Here is a 16,808-nt window from a genome sequence, read left to right as displayed (position 1 = left end):
TAAATTGTGTCTCCTGTTGGAATAAATCTTGAATAAATCTTTGAATTTAAGTGAATATTCAAACATGAAAATAATAAAAAACAGATGAATGCATAACAGTCTAAGTAAAATATGTTTAGAAGTGCATGCAGTAGCCAGAAATTTATGATGATAGAAAACTCAAACTTCTTTGCTTTTCTCCACAAGTCCACTAAACCATCTATGTTTTCTTTTCGAGAGGTACACAATGCTAAATATTTGCTAGAATATTTTTATCATAAGTAACTCATAGTACTATTTAAAAATAAGCATTATTATTTTAAAATATTACTGTTAAATAAAACAATGTTAGTAGATCAAAATATATTTCAAGATGACATATGACTATTTATGAAATATTAATTTATTTTAAATGTGGACTCAATTGAAGGATAATATAGGAATCTAGCTCAGAGATTAAATGGCTGCATTTTTTTAATTTTAACATTGATCATTGGTTATTTATTTGTGCAATGGCTTCACATGTGGACATTAACAGTGTAAACAAGATCACATATAAACATCAAGAAACCTCGATCTGAATTTAGAGGACTAGACATTTTAATGAACACTTTAATATTTGAAAGGGTTTTTATAAATTAATGTGACATGACAAAAAAGTCAGTGTAAAAAAAATAAAAATAACTTGTCTTCAACAAAATATGAAATATCCAGACATAGTAAAAATTTGATTTCATAGTTATGATCACAATGCATACATACTTAAAAGAATTCGGTAACACATACAAAATGTACAAACTTCACAATCATCATGCTTTTAAAAGGAAAATAAAACATTTAACTTAAAAGTATTTTAAAGATTGTTTTTAAGCAATAAGTCTTAAAGACTTTCCCTTTCCTCAAGACTCAAGTGTCTTCTGATCTCCAATTCTTTTTTATGTTAGTGATCCTATTCTTCCAATTTATTTGTACTTAAAAAAAAATAGAAAATAAAAAGGATCTGTAGGAGGTAAACAGAAGTAGAGGAGGTAGAAACTTGTAAAAAGTTTGCTGTGCACGAAAACGAGTAGAAAAAGGATCAAAGAAGAGGTACTGGGGACTCTAGGGAACATCTCAACAATGCAGTTTAGACATTTCGTTCTCTCTCATTTTTTTTTCACTTTTTCTTATGGACACCTTTTCTGCCATGGCATAGTTTTTGTTTTATTTACAAAACTAATTGGCTAGGAACTAAGCTCTTACTATTGGTAATATGAGTTGTTCTTTCATTTGTTCATTCATTTAATAAGCACCAAGGATACAAGGTAAAAAAGCAAATATGGCTATGGACTCCTGAGTAATTTTACAAGAATTCTATAAAAAGAATACCTAATGTAATTTGGGAAAACTTGTGAAGCCTTAAAATACTGGTTTACTTTGGTTTTCTCCACACTCTCAAGAGCTCCTTAAAAATCTAATCCTGAAAACCAGGAAATTCGCAAAAGGTAGAATGCAGGTCTCAGGTAAACAAGAAGAAAGAAATAAAAATGTTAGTCTAAGATGTGCATCAAGATTAATTCAACAGGAAGACAAACTCGTTTTGAATATAAACAATTTTCTCTCTAATAATATTTCTCTGTGAAATATGATTAACCCAGAAATATAGGAATAAAACAAAATTGTACATAACCTGTAATCCCCATAAAGGTAGACTTCTGTTCACCCAAAAGATATGAGACCTACAAAAAGAATAGTAAGATGTTAGTTTTAAAAATTTGAAAAAACAATTTACTGTTAAAATTCAAACAAGTTGAAAATATTAAAATAATGCTAGCATAAAAAAGACAAACTATCAACATTAACATTATAAAAACTTTTGTTTTAGTTTTCTTTCTGCTAATGTTCATTTATATTCCAGCAAAAACTTGTTCAATTTCACTTGTCGTCACTGTTATAATAATGAATGCTCACAAGAAGTGATCATTTAAAAAATGATATGGCAGGGCAAAAAACCCTCAAACCCTTTACTAGATAATTCTCCACTGAAAAGTCACTTATGAGTCTTCTGTATACTCTAAAATTTTGTTGCTATTTTTATAAACTAAAATTTTGTTGTTGTTTTATGTTTTTTTTTCATTTTTACAAACATTTGGTTTAAATATTTAGGCATTACAAGTTCAATAGTGTAAATAATAATAATAAAGTCAGTAACTCTGAATACACAGGACAATAGTATTTCAGATTTCAATTTTTATAACATATTTAACATATCACAAAAAAAAATAACCTGTGACTAGGGTTAGCGTAGAACATTAGGTGAGCTATATTGTCCTTAAAAATCATCATTTCTGATGTCAAAAAATGCCTATCCTCCACCAAGAACACAATAACACTTTTATGGTCTTACTAATTCTAATTTTCCACTGTTTTTACCCTACCTCTAACTACATCATTTGATCTACAGTTGATTCAAACTGGAGTTACTCACGGCAATATACCCTACTTGGGTAAAGATGAAAATAGTTACATTTTCCTATCCCCCCAAAAATATAAATAATAACTCTCCAAAACAAATAAAACAAAACCTACTTACTTTTTTTTTTTTTTTTTTTGAGACAGAATCTCACTCTGTTGCCCAGGCTAGAGTGCCATGGCATCAGCCTAGCTCACAGCAACCTCAAACTCCTGGACTCAAGTGATCCTCCTGCCTCAGCCTCCGGAGTAGCTGGGACTACAGGCATGCACCACCATACCTGGCTAATTTTTTTCTATTTTTGGTAGAGACGGGGCCTCGCTCTTGCTCAGGCTGGTCTTGAACTCCTGAGCTCAACTGATCCTCCCGCCTCAGCCTCGCAGAGTGCTAGGATTACAGGCGTGAGCCACTGTGCCCGGCCTCACTCACTCTTTATATTATGAAATAAGACAGGAGTTCCATAAAGTATTAAGTGTACATTTAAATCCTTAAGTCATTTTCTGTTTAGTAGTATGTTAAACAATAACAAACAGCAATAAATTTCAAAATTCTTGTTTTAAAAAGAATGGCAAAACTTTAAAAAAACCACTCAAAATAGCTACCTCGCATATTACAGTGCTCTTAACTTCCAGAATGTCACTTCTACCAGGCCAACTGACATTGTCAATTGTTCTAAACAAAACTTATGATCTTTTCTCCAAATACTGGTCCTCTTTGTTTTTTACATCTCAGTAAATGGTATAAAATCTGATTGTGTTTGGCTACTCAAAACTTAAGCATCATCATAGATACTTTCCTCTTCTGTATCTGTAAATATTTAATCAATCAATCATCAAATCTTTTCAACTTTTCCTGCCAAATATCTGTAAAATTCATCTAATCTTTTCATCTCTACAACCACCTTATTCTAAGCTACCATTTTTCACAATTGGACTCATGCAAAAACCTATCTGTGGAGACCCTGCACCTTCTTTTGCCTTCTACAATTTTTCTCCAAATTGCAATGACACTGATTCTTTCAAAAAGCACTTTAGATCACACTACCCTGCGGGGTATGGGTTTGCACTTTTGTTAGGATAAAGACCAAAACTCTTGACATGGCAGTCTTACATTTATTCAAGTCTGCATGCTCAAAGATTGATAGTGCTCCAACATAAACTAACACAAGCCTGTATCATATTAACAAATAATAAACAAATAAACCAGGGTCATAAATTATAAAACTCTCCTAACCACAACAATCACTAGGACCTGAGTACTAGGTATTGTTCTAGGCCCATGTTTCAATAACATACAAACTTTAGTATGCATCCAAAAACAAGGTGACCAGGATACAAACGCATATTACAGTCTTGCCAATATATTCAGAAGACTTTTCAGTAACTGAATCCTTTCAAAACATTGGAAATACTTAACCCCAGGTTAGACAAACAACTGTCAAGGGTGTTGCAGCAAGGACCGTTTGCTGATTCTTTGAGAGAATGGACATCAAGGGCCTTTCTACTGACACACACTGGCTGTGTGGCAGAGGTGGCTTTCCCTCATTATCGATATTCATTCGCCCTCCTCCATGGCACAGAGCTGAGTGCACAAAACCACTCTTCAGCCGGACTACATTTCTCAATCTGTGTTGAGATATGAGGATGTGACTGACTCTCACATGAGATCTGAGTACAAAATATTTTAATACAAGTAAAAGCGGCGTTTGTCATTGTTAGCCAGGAATTTTTAAAATTACATGTGCCATCTCCATGCTCTTTTTCTCTTTCTGAAAGTTGAATGCAAAGGATTCAGGCCTTAGGACAACATGTAGCTGCAAAATGCAAGTGGTTCGCACATATAATATTACACCTACCACACGATGATGTGTATTTATGTGTGTTTGTGTGTGTGAATCACTATTTGGAGAAAGGGTCCACACTGACTAGAAACATCCGTATTAGACTCTCTAGTAAATAAAAACATTCTTTTGAACTTTTGAGATTTTACGTTAGAGTACTTGGTGTTACTTTAATCTATAAAAATAGTCAATATACATGAAAGAAGAAAAGGTCTACACTAAAACATTTATTCCTGTAGGTCATCAAATATTTAAAAGATGTGGTCAAAATACTATTTCTTCTTTTAAAAGTTGTTACCCTAAGGAAGAAATAATCTCTAAAATTTGAATGTCACCTGAAAACACCATTTGCTATATTAGGCACTGATTTTAAATGCAAATCCAAATACCATAAAATATAAGCATGTTCATGGGCTTCCTACTTTTGCCTCTACCATTTGCTGCTAAAAAGTATTAATCACTTCAACAATTTTAAAAGTGGAAACAGATGCATGAGTTTTGACACAGTGAAGAACTGGAAGCATGAGCAGCAGTGAATCAATGCTGATGGTTCATCTTTCAGTGTAACTTATGAACTACATGCTGCAGGTGTGTTTCCTTCGCTAACACCTTCAAATCATTTACTACACACTGTGTGTACACCAGAGTTTGCCACTGGACAATGTCATACGTTAACATTAAAATTTTTTTCATATCCTTCAGTTCGTGCGCATTGCAACATTTTCTTACCCTTTTTGATTCCTAAGAAGGGACTTAAAAATAAAGCAAAGCAGCACAAAATACTTGCAGATTTATCATGTCAGAAGCTCTAATTAAATAAATCTCTGCTTAATTAGCCTCATTATTTTAAAATAGAGCCTGTGCACATAAAGGCCATTTCTGTTTTTCATTAACCAATACTGCATTGACAATGGGAACAAAACAGAACATTGTACTTAAAATGGAGCCATAAGTTAGTTTGTTATGCTTTTTAATTACAGTAATCTGATTTTTTAAATGTATATCCTCTATAATTATGGCTGAATATTCTTAGGAATATTACATAGAAGTTAATTGTAGGAAACTTTGTTCCTCTTAATGTTTCCAAATAATATGATTGTACTCTGCTGTCACCAACCAGTACCCTTTTACCCTTAGATGGATTCAATCATGACTCATTTTAGGGTTTTCAGCTCTCGCTAGTGTACATTTTATTATAAATCACCAAGTTTTAAAAAACAATTCTGGTACGACTACAGAAGAATTTGTTATGTGAACCATTTTAATGACACAGACAGAAAAATGTGATAAATGTAATAGGCACTGACAGGTCCAGGCAGTGGTCCTCAGTTGTCTTCATTAGGCATCACTGTCAATAAAATTGTTGAGCATCATTCCATTAATTCAGCAGCATTCACTGACTGTCATGTCCTGTGCTAAGTAGGAGAGCCACAGAGCCAGACACAACATGGCCCCTGCCCTCGGTGGGCACACACAGAGCACAAAGAGGTGAATGGCAAAATCAAGGGTATTGTACAGGATGTTGTGAGAGAAGTGTGGGAGATGCTCACAGAGTACCCAGAAGGTAATCCTAACCCAAATTGGAACTGGGCTATAGGGCATGATACCTGGGAATGGTATCAGATTAAATGTTATCCAAGAAGTTGTTTTCCTAAAGGTCCAGGAGTCCTGAAGCAAGTCACAAAAGGGTGGGTTGTGAGGAGCAGGAGTGGAAAACAGATTTCCAAGAGGGAGCAGAATGTTCAAAGGCCCAGAGAAAGGGAGAGCAAAGTATGTATAAGTTACCTCAAGCAGGTGAGCATGGCTAGAGTAGGAGGCTGGTGAGGTGAGGTAAACAAAATTAGTTTATAAAGAAATTTTTATTCAATCATTTCATTTATTCACTCAATCATTTAAAAAATACTACTGGTTGCCTAATTTGTGCCAGGCTCTGGGGATTTAGACAATGATACACGCTATCATGGAATATCTCTTCTAATACATATGGTATATGTGGGAAACAAACTAAGAAAAATGAGTGGAATATATAAAAGAAATAAAGGCACTGGAGAAAGAAATAAAGAAAAAGAGGAAAAAAACTATTCCAGGGAGTCTCATGAGGAGATTACAATTTTAAACAGGATGCTTAATATGATCTTGAGTAAAGATCTGAGGAAGTGCGCCTTATGTTATCTGATGGAAGAGAATTCCAGACAGAAGGAAAAGTCCCTATAAAGGCCCTGCGCCAGGGTGTCTGGCATGATCCAGGAACAGAGAGGAGGCCAACGTGGCTGGAGCAGAGCAGGTGAGGGATGAACAGTGGGAGTGAAGTCAAAGGGAAAAGAGGAGTGCTCACAGGCTATGGTAATTGCTTTGGCATTTAGAGCAGTCACATCAAGATGTGAGTTATGTTTAACAAGAATAGCTCCTACATTACAAATATACCAAAAGGGAGAAAAGGCAGAACCAGTGGGACTAATTGGGAGGTAGGTTATGCAGTAATCCAGGTGAGAGAAGGTGGCTTACACCAGAGTGGTGGCATGGAGAAGTGACTGTGTGCCAGGTATATTTTGAAAGCAGAAATGACAGAATTTTCTAAGGAGTTTACATATGCTGCAGACGAATAGAGAAGTTAAGAATGCCTTCAAAGCATTTGGCATGAGCAACTGTTAGGATGGAGTTGTCATCATTTGAAATGTGGAAGGCGGTGAGTGGAACAGGGTTTGGGGGAAGGATGGAGCTGTCATTCACTGGGATGAAGAAGAAGTTGACTGGAACATGGTTAAGTCTGAAATGCCTATTAGACATCCAAGTAGAAAAGCTGAACATGCAGTTGGAATTTGGGGAAATGAGAAGGCACTGTCTTCCTGTGGTCACTGAGTTAAACACGGATAGAAGACGTACCAAGATTAGTCCTGAGGGTCTCAAAATAGAGAGTGGCAAATAGGAGAAAACCTCTGTTTCTTTATGTGTATGGGGAGAATAATAAGATTAAGTATATGTTGAAGGAAATAACACACGTAAAGCAGCTAGTTTAATGCTAGAAAATAGCAGGAGCTCCAAAATAAACAATCTTTTCACAGGCTGAAAATTCCCAAAGGGTACTGAATGTTCCTATGCATCTCTGTATATCTTCATTCATAGCAAAGTGACAGGTACGTGCTAAATATTCAATGAAGATATTTATATTTCATTAAATAAATTATTTTATAAAGACTTATCACACAGATTATTATAAGATAAAACTTATTAATCTTTAACTTATCTCCAAACCTTTGAATAAGTACAGAATGTTTACTATCTAAACAAGCTAAAGAGTAACCAATTTAAATGCATATTATGAGCTCACTTTCTATTTTACCTCGATCTTTTCATTTTAAAATTTTCTTAGCAAAAACTTACACGTAAAAAAATAATTGTACACAAGTTAGTTATCAAATTTAAGTTTTCTTCTTTGAAAATTATTATAAATTTAGTAGGCTGGACAGGAATCGGGGATGGTGACAAAATAAAAATGATGCATGCAATGACACAAGCAGTCTGCTTCCCTGCTGCTTCTAGTAAAGGACAGAGCCTAATAAGGAAAGTCCATAAATGAAAAGAAATACAATTTCATAACAGCAACAGGATTATGAATGAAAAATAAGTTAAATTAATAAATTAATGTCATTTAACTCAAATTAGATAAAGAACTGCAGAGGCGAACACCGAGACTTGAGATAGTTAGGCATCCCACTAAATGCTGGAGTATTTCCATTCAAGGGTATTAACTACAGTGTAACTGAAAATATCTGCAAAGCTGGCATACAGTAGAATAAACCTTTTAGGAATATATGTAAATCAAAAATAGAAAGTCATTCAGGTCTTTAAAGAGACCAACTCATATTAAACAACAATTACTTAGAGCACGTTAGCAATAAAATTTTTATGGTTCAAAGTCCAGTATTAGCATCATACAAATAGATAAACAATAAAAGAAGACATGCTTACAAAGAATCCACAAGAATTGTATTCATGAAGTGCCTGTAAATCAGATCAATCTAATTTGTGAAAAACACCTAAAATGTCCTTGAAAAAAGAGGTTCTATATTACATCCTTTAAAATGTGATACAATTCAAAATAATCCAAAGAATTTTGCTGAAGGTCAAAGATATCTTACCATTCATTTCCTTGTGAAGGGCTTTCTAGTAGTACTCGGATTATGTATAACAAGCAGCTTAATAATTTGAGAGAAAAATTGAACAGGCGTATTCTTAAACCTTTAAACAAAAAATAAAAGTTTGATTTTTCATTTGAACTTAGTTACAAAAGACTAAAAAGAATTGTCAAAAATATCAACTTTAAGTACAGCAGTTAAATTGTATTTAGAAGCTACAACACTATAACTGTCTAAACTCTCTGAAGTTCTTGGTAGCTGAATTTTAATCATCTGAATATTGAAACAAAAAGTGAGTTTGACAGAATGCATGAACTGCCAGTGACAGTGCATATTATATCTACTGAGAGTAAATCTAGGTTTGAACATTCGAAAGCTACAAAATTTATGTCCAGTCAAGGTCAGTTCAAGTATGCTTATCAAGTTAAAGCATTTTATATATCCATGAATTTTGGGATAAAGTTTAGCTAGCTAGAAAATCTAGCTGCTTATAGATTCACAGGTTAAGTTATAAATCTTGTACCTTCAGAGCACCTTGTAGATTTTATCACAGAGAAATTGTAATTATACTTATATAATTATACGTTATACATTTGATATTAATTATATAATTATGATATCTATAAATTATATAATTATAATTATCATATAATTATAATTACACAAAAATCATAATAGCATATGCTGGGAAATTCTCTCACACACACACAAATTTTTAGCTCAACCAATTAAATCTTATTTTTACCTAGGTTATACACACCCATGAAATCTTAAAAAATCTTGTTGAATTACGGCTGCCATGTATGTATCTTTTAAACTGTGTAGGTCACGATTATGTAGCCTGTGATATTTAATGATGGTGAAGAAGAGTAATTAATTAAAATATGCAAAAGTCTGATTAATAGGAGCATTACCTTTTCTATAATTATCCAGTGGTATCTGATTCATGCATTATGAATAAAATTTTGATAAAGGCCTTCCTATAATTATTACACTTAATAAAATCTAAAAATGAAATGTCACTTTTTTCTACTCTGCTGTATGTGAGTGTACTTGTGGTAACATTTCTTAACAGTAAAAAGGTTAATGCTTATTAATTGTGGCATTTTCCCTAGGTTTTCCTATTAAAATGTTGAGTACATTTTATGGGTTAGCTTTTTCACAAAGTCTTTTAAATCATTAACCAAATTGTGCTGGTTTTATAGAAATGGATCTCCTCAAAAGACTGCTTAGTCAAAGATGACTACTGGTGAAGTATTCAAACAATGCGTTCATCTTTTCTGGCCTGAAAAGATAGGATTGTTAGTATTGAAAGCAAGGAAACCTTCTATTCAGCTGATGTGGACCCTTTAGGTAATATCTGTTGATGGGGTTTCCTTGGAGATTCTATAAAACCAGGTTAGAAAGGCATTAGCTATTACTAGCCTTAACCCTGAGGCTAGCCTACAATTAGGAGTATCTGACCATTAGGCCTTAAATTTTGAAGTATACGCTACAGTCAGCATTTGGATAAGTTCCCATAAATCCGGCTTCTCTCTTTGAATCCTACCTAAAAGAGGCACCAAATTTTGACCACTCCAAGAGGATTCAGGGGTCAAAATTCACAAAGTCTACACCTATCTAATATACAGACCTCTCCATTTCTTGTTGACATTTTAAGCAATAAAAAATTACATATTGGTTTATTACATATGGCTTTTTAAAACACGTGGTATTATGGAAGACAACAAGTATTATGGACACTTTAACCTTGAATGGGCTGAGGAGGGCAGTAACTATGCCAATTTCAGGCCTTCTTGAAGTTGCGACGTTTCCCAAATTTGTTTGATGATAAAAATCACTGGGATATTAAGCTCTGAGATTAACTCTACACTTCCTGATTCAAAATCTCCAGGCTAAGCATCCCTAGGAATCTGCATATTTCAGAGCACCTTAGATATGCTTCTTAATATTAGGCATGACCGGAAAACATTAAACTCTTCCTTCACTAAACCAGACAATTATTGCCTATTGAGGTCTATCAGAATCACCAGAGCTTTCTCAAAATATGTCTTAGATGTTCTTCACAGTTAAAATTTAGAGACCCCTCATTTATTTTCCTTAATGTTTCTGCTAACCCACATAATCCTCAATCAGAAGTCTAGTTATTGATGTGGGACTTGGAGAATTAAAGATGTTCAAGAGGCATTAACATCACTACATGTAGTGCCTATAGTTTTCTAAAATTTTACTACCTGACAGATTGGCAGACAAGATTACCAATTTTATTCTTCTATGTAAAAAGAATTTTGCAAAAGATTGCACAATTCACATTTTTTGAGGTAAATATATGTACAAACACAAAGAGGGGAATGAAATGAATGACTTACTTGATCTCTGGTTCTTAATGAAAAATAATTTTAGTCTCTCTTTAAATGTGTTTTCATTCATATAGAATTCAACTTGTACCCTGAAAATAGAAAACAAAAACATATAAATTTATGCAAGTTCAATCATATCTTAATTTTTATGAAGATCAACACATATAAAATGGTTTTGCAATTCTCTAATTAACCTAAAGACTAATATATACAAAAAATTATTTGATTTAATGCATTATATATTTGAGTGAATTCCCTGCTACAGAAAATGAGACTTGAGTAAAATATTGATTTTTGGGAGAGAAGCAGTGACTTCCTAATTTTAAAGAGATAGTCATTTCAAATATCATATGCAGTCAATTCAATTGTCGGTATTAATGAATGCAATAAGTGGTATGATTGATTCAAAACAGCGAGAACACAAAAGTCTTTATGTGTTTTCGGAATGATTTTGAATCAAGGTTTTCCAATTTTTTTTTTTATGTTGTAAGAATCAATTTAGCTTGAAAAACTCAATTTGGGCAACAACTCCTCAGATCTACTAAATCAGAATTGTAAAGAACTGGACCTGAAAATTGATACTTAATAAACCCTTCACTGCACCTAGGGCCTATTTGGGACACCACACTATATAACACTTTACTGTCTTATTTGTTTATTTAGGCTAATATTAAAATATATATGGATCAGCAAAGAAATGGTAATGGCAAGTAGAATATTAAAGTTACCATAGATAGATTATAAAGCAGACAACTCAATTAATAGACAGAATATTATATATTTAAACCACAACAAAATAACATCAACAGTTTTAAAAATAGTACTATTTTAATAAATACATTTGCTTTTTGTCTAAATTCTAGGAAACTGTCTCTCATATAATAGGGCATAATTAATATTTTTAAAATAGTGAGTGAAAAGAAAAATTCTGACATTAATAATCATCAATATTGTTAGTCACAGATATATTTCAGTTAGGATTTCAAAAACAGCTAAGAAAGGATTTCGAAGGATTAAGATTTCAAAACCAAGAAAGTATTAAAACTCTAACGTTTACACAAACAACAAAGATTTAATTTCATTTTTCCTAATATCACATTTTAAATATGTAATATGTATAAACCAGATATGGTTTTAGTGTTTCTGGATTTTTTGTTTTTGTTCTTGTTTTTTTGCAAGAGTACATATCTGATAGAAAACTGGGAGGAAAAAAATAACTGACATATGAAGATGTTCATGTGTTAGAGAAATATTTCACTACTATAACATTTTATAATCTTCTATCCTGTATATTCAAGAAGACCCATGAATGGTTTAAAAGCAGCCTTGTGCCACAAAAGCAAAACGTCTTATTTTAATCAATTGCAAACCAAGTTTTATTTGTTATACCTTCTAACAGACTTGAATGTTCTCTAACTTTTGTCTCTTCTCCATAAAAAAAATATTTCTATCCACAATTTTTAATTCTCTTTTATCATTTTCTCATTTTTTCTTCAACTTATATGTAAAATGGTAAAAAGAAAAACTAGAAAGCAAGATTTTCACTTGATAGTGTCTCTAGAAAGAACCCACAAAAATTGCAGTGATGTCTTCCAGGAGAACACTTCCATACGCATATCTGTGTACATGCTCACATCCCTACAAACCCACATACTCACACGTACTACAAAAGACCATGCACACACACAGACACAAAACTCCACTATTGTTTTGGAAATCCACCACTGGATCTGTTTCCCTTGTTTATCAAATGAAAAGTCAATTCATTTTAAATAAAGTAACTGTAATACTAATATCAAGCTAAATTAGTTAAAATTTGTTATGGATACAAAAACAAATTTGAGAGGACATATGGCTATTACAAAAGTAATTCAGCAAAGGCCATGCAGATTTGCTTCCTAGAATTATCAAATTTATAAGAATATGAATCCATTCTTCAGAAAATGTCTGGAGTCCAGTACTGGATATGTAACAGAAGAGCATTTTTTTTTTTAACTTAAATGAGATCATCTAAACCCTTAACCAAAATAATGAAGGATCTGGAAAACATATCACATGGGGAAAAGTAGAAGAAACTGGAAATATTTAACAAATATGAAGAGTCAGGAGTCATACGTACAATGATTATCTTTAAATATTAAAGTAGTCAACATTACTAAAATGGGATGATGTATAATGTGATGATCTATTGAACAGAACTAAAAATAGAGAAATAAGCAAATTATGAATGAGAATTACCCAACTTTGATATGGCCATAGACAACAGCTTGCAAGCCACTGGTTTTTTTTTCCCCCCGAGAGTAAAGACAATTTCGCAAGATGTGAGGTCTCTCATTAAATAACTTCTGAATCCCCATCTAATTATAAAATTATGTGAATTAAAAGTCTTAACAAATCTAGTGATCTCTCTGAGTCAATATTATCCTTGAGAAATATGGATGATATTAAAGCATGAATTTATACAAATGCTTTTTAAAGAAAAAGCAAAAAAATAAAAATACAAAGGAAGTAAGAGCACTTTGTGATCCTTGACTTCTTCTAGATACAGAAAAATGTCCATTAGGCTTACTTATAATACAGAAATAGAGCTTTCCTTTATTTGGTCTAATGACAACTCCTCCCAGAATCAAAGCATGGTAGTGATAACATGACCTTTCCCAGAACCACACACATATAGTTCTCTAGTACTCAGGGATTTAGGAGAGTTTAATGTTTACCCTTCTCAATGTTTTTCACAATTTTAACTGATTTCAAATATTCTCTCAGTATTTCTTTCCTGTTTTAGATTTAACTGTGCTTTCCTTCTCTCCCTCCCTCCATTCTTTCCTTCCTGTTTTCCTTCCTTCCTTTCCTCTTTCCTGACATCCTCTCTTCTGAACTCCCTATCTCGATCTAATTTTATCTGAATTTACTTACAGCTGTAGACTATGTCAGTGTACCCTTTCTGGACCTTCTCCTGAACCAGAGTTTTGAAGAAGACACTAGGGCAAATCTGCCCTCATCACTTTTTTTTTTTTTTTTTTTTTGAGACAGAGTCTCACTTTGTTGCCCTGGCTAGAGTGAGTGCCATGACGTTAGCCTAGCTCACAGCAACCTCAAACTCCTGGGCTCAAGTGATCCTTCTGCCTCCCGAGTAGCTGGGACTACAGGCATGTGCCACCATGCCCGGCTAATTTTTTCTATGTATTTTTAGTTGTCCGATTAATTTCTTTCTATTTTTAGTAGAGACGGGGTCTCACTCTTGCTCAGGCTGGTCTCGAACTCCTGAGCTCCAACAATCCGCCCGCCTCAGCCTCCCTGAGTGCTAGGATTACAGGCGTGAGCCACCGTGCCCGGCCCCTCATCACTTTTTAAAATGTCGTTTTTATCACCTACTTATACCAAAGATAAAATTTAGGATCATATTATCACATTTATCCTAATGCAATAATAATGACTGGTGACTTTAATCTTGAAAATGAGCCACGGGGGTGACCTGAGACCAAGGTGGATAATGATGAGCTGAAAGCTGTAGTGGAAGCGAATCCATCTCAACCTATGCATGAACAGCAGCAAGGTTTGACGTTACTATTCCAACAATTTTGGACCATTTGAAACAAATCGGTGTCGCTCCATGAATTAGTATTAAACGTGTTTTGGGACAGGATTTGTCTTAAGAGTTTTACAGAGCTTTGCCCTAAAAGAATATGTGAACGTGTTGGTTTGCATTTCGAATGCTGTTACACTCGGAAGGGCGTTTCTGAAAGGCAGTAGCGGCTGTATCCCACGAGGCACTGCGTTTCTCAGACCTAAAGAATTGGATTTGCTTTGTAAAGCACAAGCGAATCTGTTAAAAACTATAGGCTGAGAGCTGACAATGGAGTGCCCTCCAGAACAAACAGCTTCCCGGAAAGGACAGCTTCCCGAATGGCTAAAAGCAAAGCTTTTGTTTAAACCACTCTAGACTACCTGTCTCCATTCACAATAACCTAATAAACATGGAGCCTACATATCTCTGTTTAACCCCTCTGTTTAAATGATAAACTTACCTTAGAATTTAGAAATTAACCTTTGAAAGACTTTGTAACCGTTTGCTCACGTAAATAGAATTAGTTAAAGAATCTGTAGAAGCCTTCTGTAAAAGCCTTTTGAAAATCTGTTAACCTGAGAGGAACTACCTGTTGTTATGTAAATCTGTTACCCCTGACAATTGTTTACTATTTCCTATAAGTTACCATGTAAGACCTCATTCGGGGCTTTTTGAGACCAACGGAGAGGTCTGAGCCCCCTCAGCTCCCGCTTTGCCTATAATCTTTATAAACTTATAAAACTATATCTTTGTCTCAGTGTATTCTTTTATTTCTTCCATTTTCCATTTCTATTATTTTCTTATCCCTTGCAACTCTACCAAAGGGACCCGGTTTTTTGCAGGGAACACTGGCCACGTTCCCCGCAAATCAGCAAGACAAAGAAGCTGAAAGATGGGTTCCGCATGAATTGAACCAGCATCAGAAGAGAAATCATCTCAAAGCTTGCCTTTCTTTGCTGTTACGACATAAAGGTAAACCATTTCTACACGAGACTGTTAACAAGTGTAATGAAAAATCGATTATTTTTGACAATCACAAGCGTTCAGCACAATGGTTGGATAAAGATGAAGTGGTGAAACACAGTCCAAAACCGGATACTCATCAATAAAAGCTAATGCTGTGTGTTTGATGGTCCAGCACTGATATTATCCACTATAGCATCAGGAAACCTGGTCAATCAATTACAGTGGATGTCTACAGCAACTAACTGGACAAAATGATGAGGATGTTTGCGATTAAGCAGCTGAGATTGGTCAACAGAGACAGGCCAATCCTCTTGCAAGACAATGCCAGGCATGGAGCATGTGCTTATTGTCCTAGCTACTGAGGAGACTGAGGTAGGAGGACTGCTTGGGCCCAGGAGTTCAAGATTGCAGTGAGCTGTAATAAAGCCACTGCACTCCAGCCAAAAAAAGAAAAGAATTAAGAGAGATAAAATATTGGATTCCAGAATCAGATGATATGCATTGGATTACCAGGTCTGCTAACTGTTATTCTCTGTAAAACGCTGATATTACTTCTATTTAACAGGGCTGTTATGGAAATTAAGGAAGATACTATACATATAAAACATACAACTGAACAATTGCAACTAATTACTTTTTCTGGTGTGTTGGTAATAAAAAATATTACTAGAATAAACATTTATAATTGGAAAAACAAAAACTGTGGATCACCTATTTCAATTTGATGTGGTTGATTCCCACAAGAAACATTTACTCAGGAAAAATAAGGGCATAAGACAATAAAGAACTTCACTATTTACTTCAGAAAATTCCTGCAGATTTATTTGAGACAATAAATAGTCTTGTCACCTGGGTAAACAGATCATTTATCAAACAATAGCTTACTCATTAAGACTTGCTTCAAAGCCCTCATTTTGTTGTGTCCACTAATTCTAAAAGATTTGTCAAGAACTTTGACCATTCCACATCAGTGTTCCACCTTGAAAGATTCCCCTTTCACCACTGGAGCATTGATCCCAAACCCTGATAAATCTCTCACTTCTAGTATCTTTCTCCTGAAACATTACTAAAGCTTACTACATGCAGGGAGTTTGAATAAACATAGTTTTGTTGAATTAACGGGTTTTCTGGTGACTTTTCAATTACTTGAACAACAGTATAAACGGAGTTATCCTATACCTGCCACTCCATAACCTAATTATTTTTACTCAAAATTAGAAAATGAAATCCATATCATCATTTTTAATTACTACATGGTATTCTTCTATATTAATACTCCCCATTATTCACCACTCCCCAATTAATGGATCTTTAGCTTTGTTTATAATCATAAATAACAATAAAGAAAAAAATCTTTATTTTAATAGTAATAAAAAATAAATACTAAATATATTTTCTACATTAACACTAAATAATGTGAAATCTGAATCTTAAGTTTTCTAAAACATATATGTCAAAGAATACAGCAGTAATCTAAAATTCTAGTTATATTCTCATCATTTTAATA

General features: G+C 33.8%; 1 protein-coding gene across 1 annotated transcript in view; it reads right to left on the bottom strand.

The window, feature by feature from the left end:
• KCNT2 (potassium channel, sodium activated subfamily T, member 2) overlaps positions 1-16,808 on the bottom strand; it is a 318,603-nt gene that overhangs the window by 215,315 nt on the left and 86,480 nt on the right. Inside the window, exons 2-4 of the mRNA XM_012650477.1 lie at positions 10,777-10,856; positions 8,411-8,510; positions 1,649-1,697 (exon numbers count right to left, since the gene is read on the bottom strand). Of these exons, the coding sequence (XP_012505931.1) occupies positions 1,649-1,697; positions 8,411-8,510; positions 10,777-10,856 (229 nt within the window). The remainder of the gene's footprint in view (positions 1-1,648; positions 1,698-8,410; positions 8,511-10,776; positions 10,857-16,808) is intronic.

This window comes from Propithecus coquereli, unplaced genomic scaffold (genome assembly GCF_000956105.1).
Source record: "Propithecus coquereli isolate 6110/MARCELLA unplaced genomic scaffold, Pcoq_1.0 Scaffold328, whole genome shotgun sequence".
Classification (NCBI taxonomy): domain Eukaryota; kingdom Metazoa; phylum Chordata; class Mammalia; order Primates; family Indriidae; genus Propithecus; species Propithecus coquereli.
Note: the sequence above shows the minus strand (reverse complement) of the source record. Positions and strands in the feature narration are given on the sequence as shown.